We start from the raw sequence: 25,943 nt of genomic DNA, 5'->3' as shown, positions 1-25,943 counted from the left end.
TACCACTGGTCTAACGGGTTTAAATCCTTCCTTTTCACTGTCGTTCTAATTTCGTTGAAACTTCGTCTGAACTTCGCTACATCATGTGAAAATGTCACACAGTTCTTCCTCAAACAAGTTGACGTATTATGTCGGAATTTCCCCCGTTGCTCTCGCCAAACGTAGCTTGTAAGTAATAAAAGTGTCACGAACTACGTGTTCCCCAGCAAATCTTACAAACACCCAAGTCGGCTGCACTACTTCCTCAGTCGCCAAAATTCACTTCCGCCTTCCTTTAGAGCATAGCGCCATCTAGTGTTGGAAAATGTAAATATATTTTGTCGCGCAACCGAAAATGTTTTGGGAGCCATTTTGACATGTACAGGCATGACGAGATTTGAGAACGTTTTGTAAAGACGGGTTAATATTTTTAAGAACATAATTATTCGTATGCACATTAATCTATAAACGCTACATAATTTCAAAGAAAGGGGAAACCCCGTGCGTGCGTGCGTGCGTAAGTTATTAATATTTCAGTAGCCGCCTTCAGCTGATGGTTTTAGAGAAGCAGGTCTTTAGACGAATCCAAGATAAAATGGGAGTGGCCATTGAAATATTGAGAGGAATTTAAAATACATATTAATTGACCGGAATAAATGACATTCGTGTATTAATTTTTCTAAACAGTTTGTCGACAATATTTAATAAGATACCTGATATGTCATTGTTTATGCAATATATATTTTAAAGTATCTGAAACGAGCGTACAAAAATAGCTTAAAAAACAGTCTATGATAATTATGGTAATCAAATGATATATAATAAACTGAGAATACGAGACTTAAATCGTTTCGATTACATTTTATCATGTTCTTAGCAAGGAAAAAAATTGGGACACAGCTTACAGCAAATTTATCCCAGACTATTAATTAAGTCATGGCTATATTTTTATAAAACGACACCCCTACTGAAAATGGCACGTTCCAAGAGGGCAATCCCACGACGTTGATACGATACGTACGTATATTGGATACTACATATATACATCAAGTTCTGGTGCTGTAGTACGGCCAAAGACCACGAGTCTTCATTTCGTTTGCCGTTATTTCGGCTGAAAACAGGTCGTTTAGAACTGTCTGCAATATGCTTGGTTTTCCTAAAGACTCAAGGTTTGCAAAGACTAAGGTGTGACCAAGTTTGGTACTGTTAGACAGCGCTATCCAGGCACTTCGAACGAGCAGTTACTAGTGTCGTATAGGTACACTTAATCACATCTAAGGTACGTTAGCAGTATCCAGATGACCGAACACGCCACAGAAAAGTTTGAGCCATCTACGGAGGTTTATCAGATATTGAAGTAACACACCCCATCTGATTGTGCATAGACAACTTTTGTCAGCAGTGAAGAAAGTGTGAGGAATATAAGTATTGTGTAAGCAGTGTATTTATATAGGTTTTTGTGACGTTGTAATCAGCGTACCGACAGTGTATTGAACGTTGTTGTTCAGTTTTCAATAGCTCTGCGGACTAAATGAAAATGACAACTATTGAAACTCCGATGAGTGTCATCCGCTCTTGACAAAACATCTATTTCATGTAGCCACACAGCTGTTGTCCAGCTCCAATATCCGTGGGTACTTAACAATTCATGTAGCCTTTCATTTATCGCTCAGTTTTTGAAAGGCTTTTTATCAAGCTGGATCGCAGTCGGCCGTTAGGGTCACCAGCGGGCCGTGCGTTGTCGGCCAGACAAACTCTGCACTACCTTCAGCAACAACGCCTGTCGCATGTGTCGATAATGGCTTCGGCGTCCCACTCCGAAGCTCAAGCAGGTACTTCCAAGAGCGAGACCGACCAGCCAGCGACGTTGAGTGCGGAAGATCGCGACGAGTACATGCATATTGAGACATGGCTTGATGACCACGGCGAATTTGTGCACGATTACTTTGCTCGGAAAGCGACCAGGTCTATGATAGATGGGTGGTTTATTACAAGGGCTGTCACCTCACAGGTTTACGAGGCTGGAGGCGCTAGGAATTCAACCCCTACAACAAGCAGTGGATCAAGACACAGTTCAGGAGCAAATACACCTGTTAGAAAAGTATCTGCGTCGGAGTTCGAAGGAAGGGGGAATTTGGGACCGATGATTCAGACTGTAGATGGTGCACCGACTTTCCTACGAGAGAAGCCCCCATCACCATCCTCGAGAGCACGGAGAACTATCTCCGAGTTGAAACAACTGGACGACCGGGAAGCGCTACTAGAACTCGTTAAAGACATCGCCAATGATCTTGACCTCACAAGTTTGTGCCATAAAATCCTACAAAATGTCAGCATCTTAACTAAAGCTGATCGCTGCTCTCTCTTTCTCGTCCAAGGGAAAAAAGGATCGGAAGATTGCTACTTAGCAAGTAAATTATTTGACGTACGAAGCGACTCCACTGTCGAAGAATCTCTCAAGGAAGAGATACGAGTACCGTGGGGAAAGGGGATTGTCGGATACGTGGCTAAAACCGCGGAAATAGTCAACATAGCGGATGCTTACGAGGTAAGTAGTCTCCAAAACAACTTTAACAGTAAAATAATAAAATATCGCATTCCATTGTTCGTGAAAAGGGAGGGTCAAGAGACCACCTCCTTAAAATGAGATGAGTGTAATTATCAAGCCCCTTTCATCAAACGTCAACGTTTGTGTATGACGGGTTTCACCTGTGAGACAGACACCTTTCGCCAAGTTTCGGGACGTTTGCTTGCCATATCACGGGATCATGTTACTATATGACATACTTCCATGCAGTGACATTAAAACCCAATAATCATAGTAATTTAATTATATCAAACTAAGAACAAACAAGTTTAAAAAGGGAACTTTAAATGAAAGCGTGAGTCAAGTGTAATCTCCGAAATGTACAAACTTAACTGATTTAGTTCATTTCAATCGGATAAGGTTGACCACAAAGTAGGGCTTCTGAATCAACTGTGGATATTACTGCATTGTTTTGATGCACATCACACAGTACAGCATGTGCTTTTCTTTTTGTTGTTGTTATTATCTGATGAATATAACAGTACCATGTAATCTGTTCTCTTGACTTAGGAATTTACATAAGGTATTAAGGAGGTGCTAAATATAGAACAAAAGAGAGACAGTTACAAGGGTAGGTATAGGGACAAAGCAATTGTTATGTATGGAGGTATTGATCACAAAGCAGAAGAAAGACAATGGTGAGAATGGTCATTGATAGTGATGGGGATAGTTATTCAACAGTAAGCAAATATTGTGACAATGGTATTGTACATCACTCATAATAGATCTGAGGTTAGATATTATTGGTATGCAGGTATGCCTTCAGTTTATTTCCCTGTGATGTCACCAAAATACCTTCACAACTCAACTTTGATTAAATTAACATTTCAAAAGTAGAGAGTCAATTCTGTCCTGTTTACTGGTATATGTAGAAAGATGTAAAAATTTGATGGAATTTTTTCTACTACCAGGCTGTAGTTGAGCAGGGATGTAGCTAATTTTAAAAGTAGTCGGTAAAAATGTGAAAAGTAAGGGGTGATATCTACTCTAGGAATGAGACTTGTAGATCTAACCACTGATGGAAATATACTGGTTGAGACAAAGAATTTTTAACAAAACCTGAAAAAGTAGCTGGCAAAACATTGCAGAGTAGGCAGTTAATATTGGCAGCTACAGTCCTCATTCTACTCAGCATGGAGCCATATTGGAAGTTCTTGCATGTGAAAGGAATACTTCCACAACTCGATGACAGTATGTACATTGAAATAGCAGTATAAAGAAGTAGTCAATTCTTTCTTATTGTAGAGTATACAGAAAACTTACATTGTAAAATATCAAGAAAGTCAATCTATTGCCAAGCTGTAGTTTTGGGTATGCAAGCCATTTTGATTGTATTTGCATATGAAGTTACCAAAATAACGCAATATCTTCACAACTTAATGACAGCATATACAGCAAAATAGCAATTTCTTTTGATCAAAAGGGCAGTCAACTTTTTCTCGTTTTACACAAAATTTGAAATATATGGAAAGATATAACATTGTAGTGGATCTTTTTTACTGCCAGTATGCAGTTTTGAGTATACATTTCATAATGAAAGTGTTTGACGGAAATCTGATATTGTCAGAATCTGTACTAGTAGAAGTATTCACATATTGAAGTGGTTGTATGTTATATATTCATGAATAATTGTATTATAGTTTTATACGTTCATTAATAATTATATTATACATTTATGAATAACATAACATGTTACGGGAATGATAAGTAACGTCATGAAGCTGAAATCCCAAACAGCGTAGATGAAATTATAATAATAACAGTGAAGTATTTATTGAGTATCAAAGTCTCATATTGAATTCCAAATGTAGATCCCAGTCCATAGCGATATTCACTGATGACTAATATATCCAGTAACTGCAGAACTCTGTCTGATGCCGTACGTACAGTGTACTGTAAAAAGTGCAATATTAATGTCATACAAAAATCTACTTTGACATTTCCGAGAATATTCTCCGACTTAATGAAAGTACAACGTCTAGACAACATTGGTTGTATGATGAATTAACATTGATGTTAACTACATGGGTGGAATTCCATCCGCCCTTTACTGTGTTCATATGGTAATATGCTTATTTTACATGGCACTCAAATAACATAATGCTCTCACAGTGCAAGCCGTTGATCGTGCTTACTCAATAAAATTGTTGATCTGTATCCATGCTGTCGTCAGATAGGTCTTCATTGTTGCTGTCATTTTATTAAATCAACTTGTGATGGTACATGTAGTTCAAACAAAGTCAATACAATTGACATAGAGTTTAGTTTATATTTGAGACTGGTATGTAGCCCTATAGTAAATCTAACTAAACCCAGCAGGCGATGACATTACCTGTTATAGTTACTGAAGTCATGCCAAAGAATTCTAACCATGTACATATATGGGCAGAGTAAATTTAGCTTGTAAGACGTCTTCAAGACAGAGAAACGTACCACAAACTCAATAAAGGTTAGATGTATTCAAATTATGTTTGCATAAATTCTCAAATCATTCATTTGCTTGGCACAATTAAAATGTTTTCACATTCAACAGATGAAAGTTTGATGTTGAGCAAACTGAATTGAATTTTCCAATGTATATTTGTTCTCAGACATAGCCAGAAAATGTCCTTTCAATTGATTTTTCATTTGCAGAAACATATAGTTCATACTCTTGTATTTATGTATGTACTTACCCTATATAATTATGTCAATGATGATACATTTCACATTAACTGTATGGTCAGTTCATTTAGTGATTGATTATTTAATTAATTGGTTGATTGATATATTGTATCATAAATTCATAATTTCTGTCATAAATCAAATATTTTTCAGTCATGTCTCAGTATATCTATTATTTTTTTATTATAGATATGTTTTGTCGGTAGGGGTATATTTTTTTGGAGTTGATTGATTAGGCATTGATTTATTGATAGAGAATAAGTTGATTGGTTAGTTCATTCATTGTATTCCTCATAATTTAGACTATTTACGCCCGCAGTGTGTCAGTTCAAAGGTCACAGGGAACTGAAAAACTTATACCCACCTTGTCAAGTTGTGACCACAGAAACATGTAAAAAATGATTTAACATTTTATGAGTGACATGACCTGATTATAAATGTAATATGTCAATCAAGCTGTATGAAGTAGTAATTATGCATTTGTCTGTAATCATATGTTTTCATAAGGTCAAAGGTTAAGATGTAATTGTTTTACCATTGTGTAGTTTCTGAAAATCAATACTCAATTTTGTAAGTACTATTTGTATGCAGTGTGTATCCAGCCTCAGCCACCCCACCATAGGTTGGGGAAGTTTTTTTCGTAACAAATATACTGTAGACATCATTGTCAAATTACAGGTATCTTTACATCAGTGTCTGAGATGTACTGTTTTTCATTGCGCCATTGGAGAGACACTGTTTTTCATTGCACCATTGGAGACACACTGTTTTTCATAGCACCATTGGACTCTGCTGACACACAGTTTTTCATTGCACAATTGGAGACACACTGTTTTTCATAGCACAATTGGAGACACACTGTTTTCCGTTGCACCATTGGAGACACACTGTTTTTCATAGCACAATTGGAGGCACACTGTTTTTCATTGCACAATTGGAGACACACTGTTTTTCATTGCACAATTGGAAACACACTGTTTTTCATTGCACAATTGGAGAGACACTGTTTTTCATTGCACCATTGGAGACACACTGTTTTTCATAGCACAATTGGAGACACACTGTTTTTCATAGCACAATTGGAGACACACTGTTTTCCATAGCACCATTGGAGACACACTGTTTTCCATAGCACAATTGGAGACACACTGTTTTTCATAGCACCATTGGAGACACACTGTTTTTCATTGCACCATTGGAAACACACTGTTTTTCATAGCACCATTGGAGACACAAGTTGTTTTTCGTTGCACCATTGGAGACACACTGTTTTCCATAGCACCATTGGAGACACAAGTTGTTTTTCGTTGCACCATTGGACTCTGCTGACACACTGTTTTTCATTGTCCTAGCAGTAAAATGTGCTTTGGCTGGCTAGAATAATAATAAATAAAATAAATAATAATAAATTCTTTTTACAGTGATTGTACATAGTTTAATTTACAGGGACTCTAGGAAGTGAACTTTATCAATTTCATGAAGATTTCATAGTTATCTTGATTCGGAGTTAATTTTTTTATGAAAGAAATTAATGACATTAGTATATATTAGTAGTCGCCTTGAACTCCACACAGTTTTAGCCCACACATGCATACCTACACTTACAGACAGTGATGGTATACATTATACATTAGTATGTAGTTACAGTGGATTTTTAAAAACCTATTAGCCTGGGAGCCATGCTGTCCTAGCCCACAACACAGTCTCTAATACTCTAGGAAGTGATAGGCATAGCTAGTAAGTGAGCTGATGTCCTGTTTTTGTTTGTTTGTTTGTTTGTTTGTTTGTTTGTTTGTTTGTGTGTGTGTGTGTGTGTTTGTTTGTGTGTGTGTGTGTGTATGTATGTATGTATGTATGTATGTATGTATGTATGTATGTATGTTTGTTTGTTTGTTTTTGTTTGTTTGTTTGTCTTTGTTTGTTTGTTTGTTTGTTTGTTTGTTTGTTTGTTTTGTTTAGAAATGTCTCACAATGAGCACAGCTTCCATAGTATAGATGTAACTTGTCTTAAAATCTTTGAAGCTTGACATGTGCTATATGGACAAAATGATATTGGAGACCTTTCCATGAACTCACTTCTATTATAGAGAAGGACATTACAAATTTATTAATATCAGGTCTATTTAAACTGCAAGACACTAGAATATAGATTCTAGGGTACCATTATTGAAGCCATCAAACTTCACCTCTGACCTACATCATAATGACTCAGATATGTTTTCCCTGTAAAATAGTGGTTTAGTCCTATATTAATTTACACAACAATATAATGCATTGTAATGTAAATTGACCTGTACTGTTTTCCAGAAATCATAGGGTTGAAGCTGCTGTTCTGTAGTATAACTGTAATGACCTTTTGTGATTGGCTATATATATACCACAAGTTAAAAGATGGCATTGAGAGACTGTGACAAAGGTACAATGCATTGTAATTTGTATGATGTACTTTGCTTTAACCTTCATGTACAATTTGTACATGAAGGTTAAAGCAAAGTACATCATACAAACATAGTTATTTCGGTAGTATACCCCTGACAATGCTGACAAGACATCAGTGAAAATTTTAATTTGCTTCCAAGAAATTTTTTTGTCAATCTGTGATTCAGTGTGAATAGAAATATTCATTTTATACAGTGGTTATCATTTTCTACATATTCTTTGCATAAACAGTACGTACAGGCTGACGTCCTTAAATGGATGTTTGTGTTATTCTATGTCAGTATCATGTATAGTGTTTACAGAACGACTCCTGTCATTCAGCAGCAAGTCTACTTAAAAAATGCCTGTAGAGAAGTTAAACGTTCACATGATGGGTCTGTGAATGGAACAAATGTATCCAGATTCATCTGTCAAGAGAAAGCTGTCAGAATCATCGTATACAGAGTTCAAAGTTACAAACCTATCATGTGAAATGGATTTGTATGACACACACAATACACAGCTGGAGAGAACTATCAGTTCTTTTGTCATCTAACCTTTTTAACATGTGTTCGGAAGCTGATATTTTTGTGCGGGAATTCTATCTGTAATTCTGAAAACATCAATACTGGGAGAGTGTACATATACATGCCATGGAAAGCCGATGACGTACGTCATACATACTGTATACAGCATACTGACAAGATTATCAATCAATATAAGCCGTAAAGTGGCGTCACTATGGAGTAATCAGTAACTGTTGCTATGCAGAAAAATAGTGTTATGGAAAAATTTGTAAAAGGTTGAAGTGAGCACAAGTTAACATGTTGTTCCCAGCAGTGACAGCATATTTAACAGTAAGAAACAAACTGACATGGTTAATGTAATCAAGCATTCATCTAGTCTGAGTATCTGAAACATTATAATATGGTTGGATAGATTTGATAGGTTACCCATGTCATCTACCATGTTGACATTCAAAGTTACAATGTATGAAACTTTAGTATAAATAAAACATGCAGAGTTTGACAGAAGACAGTAAATCTATACATTTGTGATCAAAGTTGATCATTTTGCAAGTTTAGGTCGTTTTTTTACTGAACACTTTTACTGCTGAAAACAGCTGAGTTTTATTCAAAATCTGAATGGATGTAAACAAATCTCTCTTTAATCACAATCCAGTTGTATTCAGCAATTAAAAGTGATCTTGTCTAGTCAGTGAAATAACAATCTCGGGGACGATTACTCACACGGAGCCTGCAGGTACTATGTTTGCCGGGCCTGGGTGACTCTGGGATAGCCTGTGGACTGACTGGGAGCGCCTTGACAGTTCCACAGCAACGTGATATAGAGCGTGCTACATAGCCCTGTCACGTAGTCCCAAACCCGAATGGATCTCTGTAGCATTTGTGTTTGTTTGTTTGTGTGTATTTGTCTGCATAACAGAAAATCGCTGGGAGGAATTCCCAGCACAAAAATTAAAAAAAATAAATAAATAAAAAAAAAATAGAGAAACAACAATCTCAATCAGCTGAATGGTCAACTTTGATCATTAAATGTATGTCACATTGTGTTATGTACAGTCTTGTGGTGAACACTCCCTGTTTTAACTGTACTTTTAGGGATCCGCATTACTGCATGTAGATGTTTTGATTTGTCAGTTCTGAGGTCTGTGAATCACTTCAAATGTAAACCTATATGATAGTGTAGGTATATAAATTATAATGCAGACATAAACATGATGTAAAAATAGTGCAGTATTGGGTGTGTTATTTAATGAAACATTAGTTGTGTATATAAATACTTGTATAAAACCTTGATTTAAATTGAAAACATTCTTGACAAATACTTTCATAGTTGTTAGTCTTGCAATGAATCAAGAATTTCACCTCCAACCGCAATACAATGCCCCTGTCAGTCCTGCAGTCTCCCTGTAGTCTTGTCACTGCCATTATATTTGACCATGAACTTGATCTGAAGAGGGTTTAATGTAAATGTCAGTACATCCTTCTGTGACATTACAATTGTCTCCTGGCTGTCCTGTTAAAACAGTTGGTTGCATTGTAGGGATTTCTCAGCATTCTATATGTGTAATAAATTATACCATTGGATTGTTTACAAGCTACATATTAATACCAGGTTTGAGTTCTGTCAATTGTAAGTGATAGTTAAGTATGAGTGGAGGTGTAAATTATAACGATACGGTATAGGAACTAGACTATGTGAGTGGAGGTGTAAATGGTAATGATACTGTATAGGAACTAGACTAAGTATGCTTGGGAACAGTAAGTTGGTACAGTACTGTGAGTATACCCTCTAAATACTCAATACAAATTATTATACCCAAACATGTATGAAATAAACACAGTTTGTGAAGAAATATACATGTGTAATATTTGGCATGGACCCAACTGTGTTTGATTGCTTTGTTATACCATCAGATGTACCACTAGTTTGAAAACAGCGTAGAAATTCAGGGCTAGAAATTAACAGCTAAGTCTCATGCCCACAGACTACCAATTCTGATCATGGGCTACCATAGTTTGCAGCTGATAGCCCACTCAGGCTACCACTGATTATGTGATGAAGATGGAAGATTTATGGACATGAAAGTATTTTAAATAATACACATTTTTCCAATAGAGGAAATCTGTTTTCAGTTCAGGAATATCGGACTACAGGTCACAATCCTTGGGCTACCAATTTCTGAAACTGGTAGCCCACTTGGACTACCAAAGAAAAAAAAGTAAATTTGAAGCCCTGAAATTAATATGTTCTTACAGAGTGTACCTTGACTGTCTGATATTTCTTTGGTGTTCCCCGTGTTGGTATGGTGATACACAAAAAAAAAAATTAATTCAATTACCAGTGTTCGAAAACCAAAAATGTTTTTATTTTGATATTAGAGGACACCGTTCCCAAACATACATATGTATATTAACTGCACTGTTGTTTACAATGTAATATGATGTCATTTTTGTGGTCAATAAGTGAAAAATAGCATGCATAGTGGTTTTCAGGAAGAATGTGACACCAATGGTATAGTACAGAGTTAGAATCGTGTTACAATACAACATGATCTATCGACAGATCAGGTATACTTGTTTGTGGTAAGCATATCTGTCACATGTTTCTCAACTCCAAGTTAACCTACTTATTTGTGAGAATTACATTTAGCTACACTTTGTCCACTGATAGACATTATAATCAATTATGACTTTCGTCTGGTATTTATGGGATGGCTTGGGATTTGCATTGAAAACACACTAGAGAACAGAATAGACCATTCAGTACATATATTTACCATCTATACAGTTGTATGAGCTGCAAGCAAGATTTTGTGTTTACGTATAATACATACAATGAAGCATTGAAATAGAGGCTATCTGAATACAAACATGTAGGCTAAGTTGCTATGTATTAAATGTGCAAAGACAATTTGAATCAAGCCTAGAATCCATACCAACGGGGATTTTGAATTCATTTGATATTTCCTGGGCCGTCACATTGGGAAATAAAACTTCAAAACTTCAATTGCCTTGATTCTACTAGGCTAATTTGAATCAGAATGGTTTAGGAAATCATTGGAAGTGAGATAGAAATATAGTGTTGAAATTAAATCTACTTGTTACCATGCATTCATAGCAGGGAAATTTTCATTTCGATAATTTAGCTTGGTAAAATTGTATAAAATTATGACTGCCGACATCAGACCATGAATGAATGGAACCTGGAATCTGTTACAAACAGAGAAAGTAAACAACTGAAATGGATTAATAACACTTGATATATATAGCATATTGGAAGTACAGAGACTTAATGTATTACATTCCATCATTTGATAAAAAAACTGTTGTATGGCCACATTATATAATGGTTCATGTTCACAAACACATCTCCAGTTCCCCAGGCATTTCATATATACATAAAGAGGCCATGAAACTGTCAAACCATGTGTGTTAAATACAAGTCTCTGTTGTTCTAACATGCTGAGACAAAGGTTATTAGTCCAATTCATTTGTTTACTTTTCATGTTTGTAGTAGGTTCTGTTTGTCCGCAGTCTGATGTCAGCAGTTGTATGATGTCAGCAGTTGTATATTTTTTGGTAATTTTGTATATTACAATCCTACACGAGCAAAGAATGGTCTACACAGTAAATCTACCCATACATACGTAACTTTTGTGTCCATTCATGAAGGAAAATGCTTGAGGTTGCAACTACTAATAACACCATGTAAGACATGTATAGATTAATTATTCAAGCCAGTAGGAGGGATAGCAACTACTGGAAGTGCTTGTAATCTTGACATCCCTCACAAGAACATGAAATGGAACATGTATTTCCCATTGCCTGCAGGTGTGACTTCTTTAATATGTTTATATATATATACTAGGAAATGTTATAGAGGTTTGAACTGTACTGGTTCTACATCACAGTACGAGTATACATGTACTTGTAAATGCATCATGGTAATATTCACCATGAGAGCATATTAGCTACCGCATATCGAAATTGCTAAATGCACCGTGGCAATATTCTCCATGACAGCAGAGATACCGCACATTAAAATTGCTAAATGCATTATGGCAATATTCACCATGGCATCATAGATACCGCAAATCAAAATTAAGCATCATGGTGATATTCACCATGACAGCGTAGATACTGCATACTCAATGATCAAAATTGCTGTGTAATGAGCCCTATAGATGCAAACTGTCTATGCATCTCTATTAGTGAAGACAGTTACTGTTTTCAGACTATATGTACAAAATAATGTGAGTTTTGACTATACAGCGATATAAGGTAAGTCGTAAAACTGTGGCATAAGTTGCAAAAGTGGATAATGGTCCACGTTCACGTTCACATTCACATTCATATTCAAGTTCACATTCACGTTTTCATTCACATTCACATTCATATTCACATTCATATTCATTCATTCATTCATTCCCCATCCATTCATTTGTATGTTATTCTTGACTCTATGTTGACATAAATGACAGATCAAAGTCATCCAATATTAGCATATCCTGTATTTGTTCCAATCATGTAGCAGTAACCCTGAACTTTGACCCTGTAAACTGTCCCTTTGAATCCTTATCTAGGAAACTAAACTCTATTAACATAATCAAATGGAATTTTGAGTTGACATCTGGGTCCTAAACTACCCTTTTGCACCTGACCTAACTGGACTGCCTCAGGGTTGACATAAAGATTTGTTTTTGTATGTCTGGTTAGAGTCCAAAGTGGACACAGCCTGTACAGTGTGAGCCCCTGAGTATATCATTATCTTGTCGTAGGGGGAGGGGTTAGGGGAGAGGAATACTTTCCAAGAATAGACAGCTTGGTGAATACTAAGAGAATCCCATTCAGTTGGTGATATTGCTACTTGATTAGATAATGTATAATAAATTTTCAATGCATCTTTTGAAAATGGATAAAGTAAAGAAGATAATAACGTAATAGGTTGTACTTTTAATTAAATATTTATCCGTTAATTAACAAATCAGTTCAGCTAACTTTTTAGCTCTGCTGTAAGTGACAGCTGACCGGAGCTTCTGGGTTAGGTTCATTCTCCGTCATCGTCCGTCCACTGTCCATCAACTTGTTGTTTTCATCTTCTTTACAGTTGGCTACAATGCCATAGCATTATTGTTTTGGTTTTTTTTGGTACACCCCATTGGCTGGAAAATAATCTATTCTACCATAAAGAATGACAATCATATCTTTTAAAGCCAATGAGCTAAATTATGATGGGAGATATGTTTTGTAGGAATGTTTTTGACCCGGCAGGTTTATAGGTGATATTAACCAAGAATGATGAACTACTAATATAATGGTTATTCTAAATTGTAGCATAGTTGAACTGTTTCTAACACCTAGTATAATTAGAGATTTGGATGGTACAGACTATGTTGATGAAATGAAGGTGACAAGTAACATTACAGATATGGATATAAGAGTTGACTATATGTTGATGAAATAGAAAATGCTCAACTAATACAATATCTGAGGTTCACCTCGTCCATCTGCTACCATTTATATAACAAAAATAAAAAACCAGTGGCGCGATTTCAACCACTAGGTTGCTTGTTTGCTGTTGCTGAGAAGTCTCTATGTTCTATGTTGCTACCATCTGATCATGAATGTGATTTGTAGGGATAAGAATAATCCAAGGATATAAAAATGATATGGTCCTAAGGGAGCAATTTATTCCAAGTAAGGAGTATGTTTTTAAAGGCTTAAAGTTTGATCTGAAGGGCTCTTTACCAGAGCAACATCAAATGAATTGCTACTACACTAGTAAGATCAGTCCATTATTGAATGATAAATTGTCACTGCCTGTACTGCTTTGGATGATATAGCTTTTTGAGTCAACCTGCCGGAGAGATCAGTTAAACTATTAAGTTGAGTGTTGGGAAATAATGGTGTGTTCTTATTGGCTAAGTGTTTACTTAGGTTGTACAAATACTAGGAACCAGTGTGTACATGGTCTGTTCTACATTGTGCCAATACAAATAATGTGTAGAGCTCTGTTTAAAGCAGGTTTTCTAGTTTACAAATACAAACGAGGACCGTGAAGTGTTTCATGATAGTATTTTCAAACATATTGGTGTCCAAACAAGTGTTTGGTGGTAGTATTTTCAAACATTTTGGTGTCTAAACATAAATGAGGGGATCAAGTGTTTGATGATAGTATTTTCAAACACTGGTGTTTACATGCGTGTTCAATGCTTTTGCTGTGTTTTTATGTTTGTGATTTTATCCTGAACCGTTTAAGACAATACTGAGAATACCATCAACTGTTTAGCGCTAACATTTTTAAAGGGGAATGCCACTCTAGGAAATGAAGTGATTTTCATAAACTATGGGTTCGAGACAGTCTTTTCATGATCTTACATCACTTACAATTACTTATACAGAAAGAGATCAATTCTATCTTGTGCCTTTATACATAGGGTTCATTGCTGTGGGACATTGCATCATGGGAGTAATGCAAGTTGAACATAATATATTCATGAGAGATGTTTTACACTGAAGGGAATGGGTACTCAAGACTCATGAATATTCAATGTGGAATTTGAATATATTATTTCTGCTGACTCCCATGATGCAATTCTGTATAGCAAAGATACCCTATAAAGGCACAAGGTCAACTTGATGTTTCTCTGAAATCACAAGTAATTGTAGGTGATGTAAAATTATGAAATGAACTCTTCAGAACCCATAGTTTATGAAAATGTCTTTATTTCCCAGAGTGACATTCCCTTTAATGATGGAAAAAAGCTCGTTTGGTGATATATCGTCTCTGGTCAATGTGTTTGTTGAATGTTGGTAAAATCATGTATAGGAAAATGGGTAGAAGGACAAGAAAGCATGGTTTACTGCTTAGACTAGCCACATTATCTTTTTCTTATAATCCTTGTACAAGCTAGAAGTCTGTTATCCCCTCCTAGCCAATCTGACGTGCTACTGATGAACAGTAATTTCATGTCACCCACCAAAATGGTCCCCTATCCCTTACTATGTGTTGACTCCCCCCCAAAAAAGTAGTTCATCATTTGACAAAACTTTTGACATTTATGAGAGGGCATACTGCTAGAGGGGGTGGGGGTGGAGGTACTCTTAAAAGATGGTAAATGAAAGTAAAGAGTCATGGAGTCATGATTTGAGGATAGTTCTCATCATATACATGTACTTACAAAATGTCAGGGTATCATCATCTCTTTCAGAACATAGCTACCAATTTACCTGCTTATATTGTATGTGTATACAGCGAGTCGATAAAAGTACATATACTCCCTGATCAAATAGTTCAATTTATACGCAAGCTCTGAAAGTAAAACCTATGGGAGACGTACCACTAATATTTCTCATTCCCTATTCAACACGCACACAAAAAGAATGATTTTAGGTAGATCAGATAAAATAGTCGGTACTAGGAAATAACTAGTTTCATTTGAAATATTCTATCGATTGAAATTGTATGATTATTATCAGTTCCTTTAGTTCTGTGACAACTGTCACTGCAGCAAGCTTACACACAGCTCTGACTTATTCAAATTTTTCCAACCTTTTTAGAGTAATATATGAAAAGGGAAAGTCTGCAGAATGAGATGTTACTTCCACCTTTTAAGTAAAAGTACCTCCAGGTGTATGACTCATACATAATATATGTGATTTTGAAGTTTCACTTTTCAGGATTTCAGTCTTCTTTGTCACAATTCTTCAAATCGAAATTCTTCTCATATACAAATGTTTATATCTATGCAAATTCATCCAGTATGCAAAATGTTTATTTATATGCAAATTCTTCTAATATACAAATGTTTATATATATGCAAATTCATCCAGTATGCAAAAGTTTATTTATATGCAAATTCAATCACTTTGTACGTAAATCTTATGAACTCCCTGTTACTGTCTAGGTATTGACTATGGATATCATTCACTAGTCAATTTATGAATATATGTTAAATGTCAAACTGTAGTCCAGAGGATTGGTTTGGCCTTGCAACTAAAAAAATGACTGAAAAATGTGTAAGTGACGTTGCTATATTAAATGCTTCTTCCAAGGGGAACACATAGCAGTGTAAAAATCTAAAACATTCATTACAGACTATCTATGTGTACGTGTCTTTGTAAATATCAGATTCATTAGGTTATGTATTTTGTCAGTGTAAATTATACAAAATCAATCGGCTAGCTGTGAGCTTTGTCTCTTTGTCTCCTTGATGTAATGTAACATGGAAAAGTCTTGGAACTGTGTGACAGAACTGGCGACGTCTAGCTTTATTTCTTTCTACTTGCCCATGGACAAACTTCTCTAGAGATTCGAATAAAAGTGTTCTCTTGACATTTATATGACATTGACTGTATGTACATGCTTAAAAATATTCATTAGGTCATGGAAACACAGCAGTGGATTTGTAAAGGGTTTGGGAATCCAAAGAGAAGAGAGAATTCTAGTAAACATTGAATAATTTTCATTATCTTGTCGTATGATTTGGTAAAATAATGGGGAACTCAGGTCGCATTAACGTACTTACCTACCTAGCCTTATAAAAACTCTGGCGCAGTATACATTATGACATGACCGTAGCTTTATTCATCTCAGTGTGGAGTATAATGCAATGTCATTACAACATACATGCTTCAGGGATTTTGCTATGGTTTGTGAAACCTAGTATAGCGTGCAGAGATTTCCATAACTTGTACCTAATTTTGATGGGAGCTGAATAAAATACCAGGGGAACTCAGGGAGAATTTATTTGCCTTAATATTAACATTTGACCTGTATCTCAGGCTGATGCTACAACTGCAAAGGAAGATGTGCCAGTAATGGGAATGACATTCATACTCAGTAAACACCACAGCCATGTCATGAATTTTATATAATATTTAGATATTGTTCCCTGACATTTTTCTCCGTTTGGCCAAGGAAAATATGTCACCTAAGGGGGCCTTGTCACTCTGAGTTGTGAGACAAGTAGTGACAACTCCTTAGATCGTGAGTATTTTCCTGCTGAATCAAGTAAAATATAGGCCATTCCAGAATGCAAACAGGAAACTGAGAGTACAGCGCCCTCACTCAAATTGGGGGTATCATCACCTCATAGTACCGTTTCTTAAGAGCTTTGTCCCTTGGTATACTGTAGAAGTGTAAATGAGAGATATTTTAATATTGTTCAGACATTGAGGAAAGTAAGCAGTGCTCTATGATTATAGCCAAATAACTTATACCATGTATACCCCCAGGGTACACAGAGACAGGAAGTAGAGCACCACCATAGCAAATTTTAGAAAGGCATATTACATTGTATACCCGCTCAGGCATAATTATGAAAAAATTAAAAATGTATGATATAAATCGTGTTAATTATTCATATATGCAAATTTATTCAAAGTTATTGTTCACATGTAAATTTAGTAGGATAACTTGTTATCAGTGCAGGTTATTCAACAGACTCACATCTTGCACGGTATAATATAAATTATGCTAATTATTCATGTATGCAAATTTATTTAAATTGTTATTGTTCACATGTAAATTTAGTAGGATAACTTGTTATCAATGCAGTTTATTCAACAGATCACATCTTGCACTGTATGATAATAAGAATGTGTATAATGTGTAGAATTTAGTGAAAGAGAAAAGAAACTGTCTATAGAACTGTAAGAACCCAGACTAAACTCGGTCAACTAAAATAAAATCAAAATGGGAATCTGACACAATGAATTGCATTAGGTAGGGTACACAGTATATTGACATTATTTCATTTACCATCACTTAGTCTTGTATTAAATGCTAAATGCAATTTGTAGATCCAGAATGCTGACTGACAGCAAATGTAATTGTGAAATTCAGGGTATTTATGTGTTGGAATGCTTCAGCTAAACATTTCAACTGCTGGCAATAAATCCTTGCCTTTCATAGTTAGGGGATGTCAGTCAGGATTGGAGAGTGTAGGTGAAAACACAATAAATCTGGTTCACCATACATAGAAGCCAGACGTGTCGCATATGATTTGGGGATTACATTTTTTATAGTTTAGATAAAATTTTATGATTTTTCATCAAAATTTTGATAGGCTCATAAAAATCTAGAATATTTTTGCCACTTTGGTCTAAAATGAAAAGGCAGTTAAGCGAAAACAACAACAATTATTTGTTTCCAGAAGATAGTGTAGGTATGTTGACATTTTATTTCATTTTATCATATCTTTGTATTCGTTTTTATTTTTGAAAAATATTGCTATGATCCAGAACCAAACCAAATGTGATAATTTGATGAAATATGTACAGGCAGTACTTGGGAAAGAAAACAGATATGCATGAAGGTCAAGAAGACAAAGAATTTCCTTTCGTTTTGTTTTAAATGTTTATAAAAAATGTTTAGGGTTGCCAGCTTAAACTAGGGTCGGTCAGATTATTGGAAACACATTTTTTTTATTTTGCCTAAGAAGTCAAGCTTAACAAAAAATTTTGAATTTGTTATCTAGCCTATAATTAACTTGTGTTGTTTGTTTGTCTGTTTAAATATTCATTCATACAGCTGTTTTGACTATGTCCAACCAGGACTCCACCTCCAGTCTGTTTAAACTAAAATCATGTGGGGAAGCGATGACGTCATCATGTTTATATGAACGCTGTAGGTGGGAAACACAGAAATCTGTGTGAGAGTCACAGGCTTGACTAGACAGTATAAGTGTGAAGATAACGTAGTAAGGAATATGGTCCGTCAGGAACTGAATTAAAGAAAGTGGAATATCAAGGCATCAACCATCCTCATAAAACCATTAGAGCTTTCAGTGGCACTGGTTGTACACGCTCCCCCAATTTTTACGAGAACAGTAAAATTCCCTACCAGCTAAGTTCAGCAAGAATGAACAGAGATGGCATACCTGAAGTGAAACTTAGATGTTTTTTATTCATCTTTATAGTTAGAAACATTACAAAACAAACACATAAACTTTGTGATACTCTGAAGCCTGACAGGGTCAGTCTTTTGTCTCCATGTACAGACAAGTAAAAGTACATGTTTACATGTGTTTTCGCCAAAGACTGATAGAGTCTATAACATCTGTTAATGGGCTTTGACATTTTGATGGCGACATTTTGATCACTAGGTGGAGATTCCAGAGCATAAATACAAGAGACATGTGTTTGGAAACAAAAAAAATAAACCTTGTCATAGAACGAAGTGATTTATGTGTACAGAATAAAGAGTAATTTATAGAAAAAAGGTGAAACCTTTAGGTGGGGATGACAAAAAAGTTAAATCTTGTATCTGCCACTGCTAAGATTTTATTGTATGAAAATGATGCAGCTGTGCTTGTGTATAGGTGATTCAGTTTGAAGTTAGTTTTCTGAGTCAGTTCATAACCATAAAAGAGATAGTCTAATATGGTTTGAATACAAGTATGTAGGTTTTTAGGATTAAATCACTTGCTTGGGATCGGACAGCTGAGCTATTTTTGAGCTGAATTGGTTGTATTCACTCTTCTGTGTGATGGTGACATTTACAGGCTGTTAGAAGAGATGGTGACACTATCATGTGATCTTGTATTGGTTGCATATAGACCTGATGGAATATGAACTTAGCTTGGTGTATTGTATTGTTCATGGTCTGTATGTCTGTGTGTGTGTGTGTGTGTGTGTGTGTGTGTGTGTGTGTGTGTGTGTGTGTGTGTGTGCACGTGCACGCATGCGTGTGTATGTGTTTGCATGCATATACATACATGTGACACCTACATGTGTGCATATATATGGAATGATGTGCACGTGTGTGAGTGTGTAGGTTGACTTCATACCATGATGTGTCCATATGTTGTGCGTATAGTGCATACATAGTATATGACAAGTGTCAGCTTTTAGATGAGTCCACAGTGAACACGTTACGATTACTATGATCATCTCCACTCATGTATAGGGAAAGTCGTTATTCTAGTAGTAGCACTGAAATCTGTGCTACCCCGACTGCTTTCATATAAACATGATGATGTTATTGAGTCTCCACCTGATTTTAGTTTCAGACTGGCGAGGTGGAGTTCAATTAATGAACAATTGTCTATTGTAAAGGAACTGCCTGTCAATTTGTGAATGATGGATAAGTACTGACATGTGTCATTTTACCCTTCACCCAGCTGGGAGTAGCACAGATTTCTGTACTAGAATACCAATTTTCCCTATACATGAGTGGAGATGATCATAGTAATCATAACTCGTCATATAGGAAAAAGACTAACAGTGAATGATGCATACACATACTACATTAATCTTTCAACTGTTACTATGTATTTAGATGTTATTCCCCAATATTTTTCTTCGTTCAGCCAAGGGAAATATGAATGACCTAAGGGGTCTTTGTCTTTACGAGTCAATAGATACGTAGTGACAACCCTTAGGTCATGAATATTTTCCGGCTGAATGAAGAAAAATATTGGAAAATAACATTATTTACACCAACGCCAATATACTTAGGGCTCAAAAAAATTGTTTAGTTCTGGTTACCCGACCCTAAACATTTTTTATGTATTCATGAAAAAAATATTAAAATCATGAAAATTGTGAAGTCTTGCAAAAAAATAGTGCATGAAGAAACTGACAACTTAAAAAGACAATATAAAACTGTTCTTCCAATCTGTAATGGCTGTACATCTGATAGGAAGAAACCAATAATACAGACACCATATGGAAAACAATGGAAAACATAACTACCTGAATTTATATTATTATTTTGTTTGACCTTGTTTAAGGAAGGTAGCCTGGTCAACTCTAAAAATAGCTTATCTCCCCAGGGCCCTCAATTACACACTCACACATAAAAAAAATAATATAAAAAGTGAAATAAAAAAATCTTTGTACTTCACCTATTCTAAAATTGAGCGTAATTGGAACCACACAATTTTTTTAGGTCTAATATGAAAAATACATATTATTATTCAATAAAATGATGAAAAGGGCAATATAAATTATTATGTCGGGCAGGATGTACACAATCTATACATCTTTGTATTTGTATTTTTAACCAGATTTGATCACTAAATCACCAATTTATCCTTAGGCACACTCATCCGGTCTCTTCTTTCAAGTCAGATGACATTTTAATGATGCCTGTTTTCTCATAAATATAGAACCACCATGAAATGTAAATGGACGCCTTTAGGGGTAACGATGTAAATGGACGCCTTTAGGGGTAACGATGTAAATGGAAGCCTTTAGGGGTAACACTCAAGAAATTTATAAAACATGAAAGCTTCTTGGCAAATGTTTATTCAGTTAGGGCAGGTGCATTTTGCGTATTAAAGGTAGTGAACAAAATATGAATTTCATTCAAAATCAAATAGAATAAATACTTCTCAGTTGCTAAAATGTAACTGAAACATAACAGGTGTAAGTTTATATGTAAAATTAGATTGAATTATATACTTTTCACCAAAATTGCATTTTGTATGTATGTATATGGAAGGTATAGTGTACACAATCTGTCATCAGATGTGTTGTCTCAAAAAGATTTTCAAATAAAAATTTAATAGTAATGCTTTTTGCAAAGAAGGAACTTTTTCTATTGAACCAATAAAGATTGAATTTGAAAGTTATAAACCAAATGAAAATTAAATTGAGAATTGACCAAACTCAGTATGAAATATACTAGTATTTAACATCAGTAATCAAACACGTTAAAATTGAATAGGGAACTTGCACTCCTGACTGAGCATGCTCAGACGCCAAGGACTATGGGATTATCTGTGGTTATCGTAATACCTAATCTGGAGCTACTGATAAAATAAACCTCCCACAATAGTCAGGATGACTATGAATTGGTTATTTGTGGTAACAAACAATGTAACATTATTGTTTACAATACCGATTCATTAGTATTTATTATCACATTTCCCATGATGCAACATTAAACATGGCGGGTTTGCAAGTTCCCTATTGAATTGAATTTAGTATGAGTGACTGGTGAATGGGGTTCTGTTGAGCCAGGTAACCAAGTGTCTTGGCAAGCTAGTAAATCAAACAAACACAGAAGTTGATGTTTGTTTGTGTCAGTTTTACAATCTTATAAAATCAGTGTAGGATGAATTATTTGGTGGAGGTTCATTGGAATACACACCTAACTGATTGGGTTACTTCTTGGTGTGCATGTAACATACAGTCCTAAGATACCCTAATATAAAGTCATCGAATCATTATTTGATTTCAATAATAAGGCTGGAAGGTAGGGAAATTTGATTAGTAGAACTGACTCAACTAGATACATTGAAAATAATTAGGAGTTAGAGTTTTAGTCTTTTCCCTTCGTGGCTTTTATGTTAAATTCAATTATTTCTATCTCTGACTATAGTCGTGGATTTATATTCATTTCATGCTTTTCTGTGTCCTCCTTTAAGTGACAGTGTTTTTAGTCTGTACGTGAGATACACTGAGTGTCCTGGTAATAGGGACAGAACGATACGATGTATCTAGACAGTCTCAATGACGTCACTCTGTAATCCAAATAGCTGTAATGATTCACATTGGTTCCTTTCCCCTCTGCCATTCCTCCACCCCCCCCCTTCACATCCCCTCCATCTCCCATCACTCTGTAATCCCCCCATCCCATAAAAGTAAAATTAGTTAAATTTGCAATCCGACAATTTTACTACATATTTTATATACTTATTCATACAAGTACATTATCTACTGTAACTGTTACTGTAGAATAATCATAGAAAAACTAATCTTACTACTACAGTGTATAAGTGTAGACAAGGTATAAAACCTTCAAGTTTTATACACACCATAACTCTAAATATATGTGACACTTAATTGTATTTGATAAGTATATGTAGTCAATCTCTGTGCAATGTTTTCCCCATGAGAATTATCGGATCTGTTTAAAGATCTCGATCATTATTCCACTGTCAAAATATTCCTGAGATCTTTTCATCTAGTGTTGCCTGTAGTGTCAAGAATTGATTTGGATTTGGCAAGACTAGAGAGACTACGATACTTCACTAGTGTTTATAGACATGCTATTGGCCTAGAGGTTGATACCCGGGTATTGGTATTTGTGAGTTGGGGGTAAGAGGTTGCCGTTGGGAGGATGGGAGGAAAGGGGGGGGGGAGCAAATGTTAAATCTGTGCTAGGTTGTATAGACATGGTTGATCAGGCATTGTGGTTTAAATAATAGATTGTATATTATGTCTGTGTTAGAGTGTATGAGGGATGGTGGTGGTGGTGGTGGGGGTGACGGTGACGGTGGTGGTTATGGTGGTGATGATGAAGGTTGGGGTGGTGGTGGTGGTGGTGGTGGTGGGGATGGTGGTGGGGGTGGTTATGGTGGTTATGGTGGTGATGATGAAGGTTGGGGTGGTGGTGGTGGTGGGGATGGTGGTGGGGGTGGTGGTGGTGGTGAAGGTTGGGGTGGTGGTGGGGATGGGGGTGGGGGTGGTGGTGGTGGGGATGGGGGTGGGGGTGGTGGTGACTGGGATGGTGATTGTAAGGGAGGCAGAGGGATGGATGGAGCAAGGGAGGAAATTACTCAAATCCAAGCTAGTACTCATAAACAGGCTTATGGCTTTGTAGTAATTGATAATAATGTAATTCATTGGAGTTCATAACTTCTACTTTTGACTTGTAAAGGGATCAAATATCAGCTTGTCAATAGTGGACTTGTTTGCCCTATATACGATTGTTCTTGAGATAATCCTTAAAATTGAAGCACAGAGTGAAGTATTCATTGTTTTGTTAGGCTGGTAAAGTAGGTTAAAATACTACCAGGGTACTGATAGTTCTCTAGGCTGAATACCAAGGTTTCACAACAAAAACAGTTTTGTCTTTCACTGGTTCATGATATGTAGAAACAAATACGACTACTCAGATTCACAGAAGTGAATTTGATGATTTTATTCCGAAAGTTTGATAACTTTTTGTATTAAAAGAAAGATGATTTCTGTAAATGTACTTGTTTTAATAATGGAGGTAAGATTAGTGAAAATATGGCAGTAACTTGTAAGCAGAAAGTTTGAGTAAAATTAATTGGGATCATTTTGTTGTCGTACTCACTCAAGTTGCAGCCAATTGATAGCTTGAGTAAGAGTCTTAGTAAGACAGTTTTAATTCATTGAAGTCTCTGTCCTAACATCTAATATGCTATGAATGTAATTTATTTTGGCACATGAAACAATTGGCTGAATAGTAATTTAAGGCATGTCAGGTACACTTAAATGTGGTGGACAGAGCAAGGAGAAAGTACACACAACTTGTAAATAACTCATCCGACTGCCATGTTGTATAAACTGTTGTTGACACCTTTCGCAATAGGTGACTATAGAAATATGACAACTCATAACACTGTGAACAGATACCATGTTATGCCTACATTCTAATAATATTGATTCTTGTCAGAAAATAAAAATTAATTTTATACTAACTAAGGTATGTTTAATAGTGAGACAGATCTGCACAGAGAAAAATCTTTGCACGTATAATTCAACTAAATCAATTCCAGGGCCAAAAAAACATATGACTTTATAATTCAGTACAAGTACACATACACATACATCATGATGGCCAGACTGTGTACCTCCTGGCACTGAAAACACAAAAGTGTTTTTTTTTATAGCCAACAATTGTTTTTCTTGGCGAATTGACAACCTGTTTTTAGGCAAGGCCAGATTTTAAAACCCACTTGGGTATAATTATTATTTTTAAATGTACCATTATGAGTACATCTGAAATAGATAAAGACCTTGGCAGTCACTATCACCAGTATTGTAGCTGTGTGAATGTCTCTCAGTACTAGATTACAAATTTGTAATTTGCGCAATTGAGACAGAGTGTTGTCATATAATTCTATCTCAAAATGAGGTCAGGTTAGCATAATTATGCAAGCAGGAAAAGAACATAGACACCTGTAGCTATGAGCAACATATTCTCCTAATCCGTTAATTGGGGGGAGGGGAAGGGGGTGGGAGAAGGGGGGGGGGGAGAGGGAGGGGGAGGGTGCCCATGTGGAGTAAATTGCTCAGTTTTGTTCATTTTCCCATTCTCTTGTTATGTAGTAAATGTATAGATGTGAAATATAAAAGTCTAAAGATACAGTACGAATGTAGGATTCTTTGACTCTATACTTTTATATTAAATGGTTCAAGATTTATCAAAACATGTATTTTCTTTAAAGTACATCAAACTTTTGGTGTGAGTAAAGTACATATTTAAATTTTAAGTGTGGATTTGCACAACAGCATGGTAGGAATAAGTTACTTATATGTTATGTTATTATTTATTAAGGTACCCTATGTGGACATATTTCAATTATACAATACATGTACTTCAATAAAATTTACAAACAAAAGAGCCACATCCAGCCCTCTGGCTTATAGGACACAAACAATGTCAAATTAAATACATAAATGAATAAATATCACATATGTTTTAATTGTAAATAAAGGTTTACCTACGGTTAAAAGCTTTGAGTAAAAAGTTTGCAGTATCAGTAGGAAATTTTCACCTTAAGTGGTGTAGTTTATCGTATATGTCCATATGATTAAAGTTTGGCATTGAGGTTATTATTTTATCCAGGAATGCTTTCCTTATATCCCTGCATAATTAAAGTGTCGTATATTAGTTAGTAATGTGTGTGTGTGTGTGTGTGTGTGTGTGTGTGTGTGTGTGTGTGTGTGTGTGTGTGTGTGTGTATGTGTACATTTGTGTGTCACATCTGTGTATGTACAATTGTATGTATGTATGTATGTATGTATTTATGTATGTATGTATGTATGTATGTATGTATGTA

General features: G+C 35.6%; 2 protein-coding genes across 2 annotated transcripts in view; one reads left to right on the top strand and one right to left on the bottom strand.

Annotated features, from left to right (window-relative positions):
- LOC144452337 (SH2 domain-containing protein 4B-like) overlaps window positions 1–211 on the bottom strand; it is a 44,408-nt gene extending 44,197 nt beyond the window's left edge. The window contains exon 1 of the mRNA XM_078143414.1: window positions 4–211. The gene's annotated coding sequence lies outside the window, so the exon portion shown is untranslated. The remainder of the gene's footprint in view (window positions 1–3) is intronic.
- A 1,306-nt stretch (window positions 212–1,517) lies between these two features.
- The window catches only part of LOC144452109 (dual 3',5'-cyclic-AMP and -GMP phosphodiesterase 11-like), a 93,183-nt gene continuing 68,757 nt past the window's right edge, over window positions 1,518–25,943 (top strand). Inside the window, exon 1 of the mRNA XM_078143125.1 lies at window positions 1,518–2,527. Coding sequence (XP_077999251.1) covers window positions 1,778–2,527 — 750 coding nt within the window. The 5' untranslated portion in view covers window positions 1,518–1,777. The remainder of the gene's footprint in view (window positions 2,528–25,943) is intronic.

The sequence above is a fragment of the Glandiceps talaboti genome, chromosome 22 (assembly GCF_964340395.1).
Source record: "Glandiceps talaboti chromosome 22, keGlaTala1.1, whole genome shotgun sequence".
NCBI classification, from domain to species: Eukaryota; Metazoa; Hemichordata; class Enteropneusta; family Spengelidae; genus Glandiceps; species Glandiceps talaboti.
Note: the sequence above shows the minus strand (reverse complement) of the source record. Positions and strands in the feature narration are given on the sequence as shown.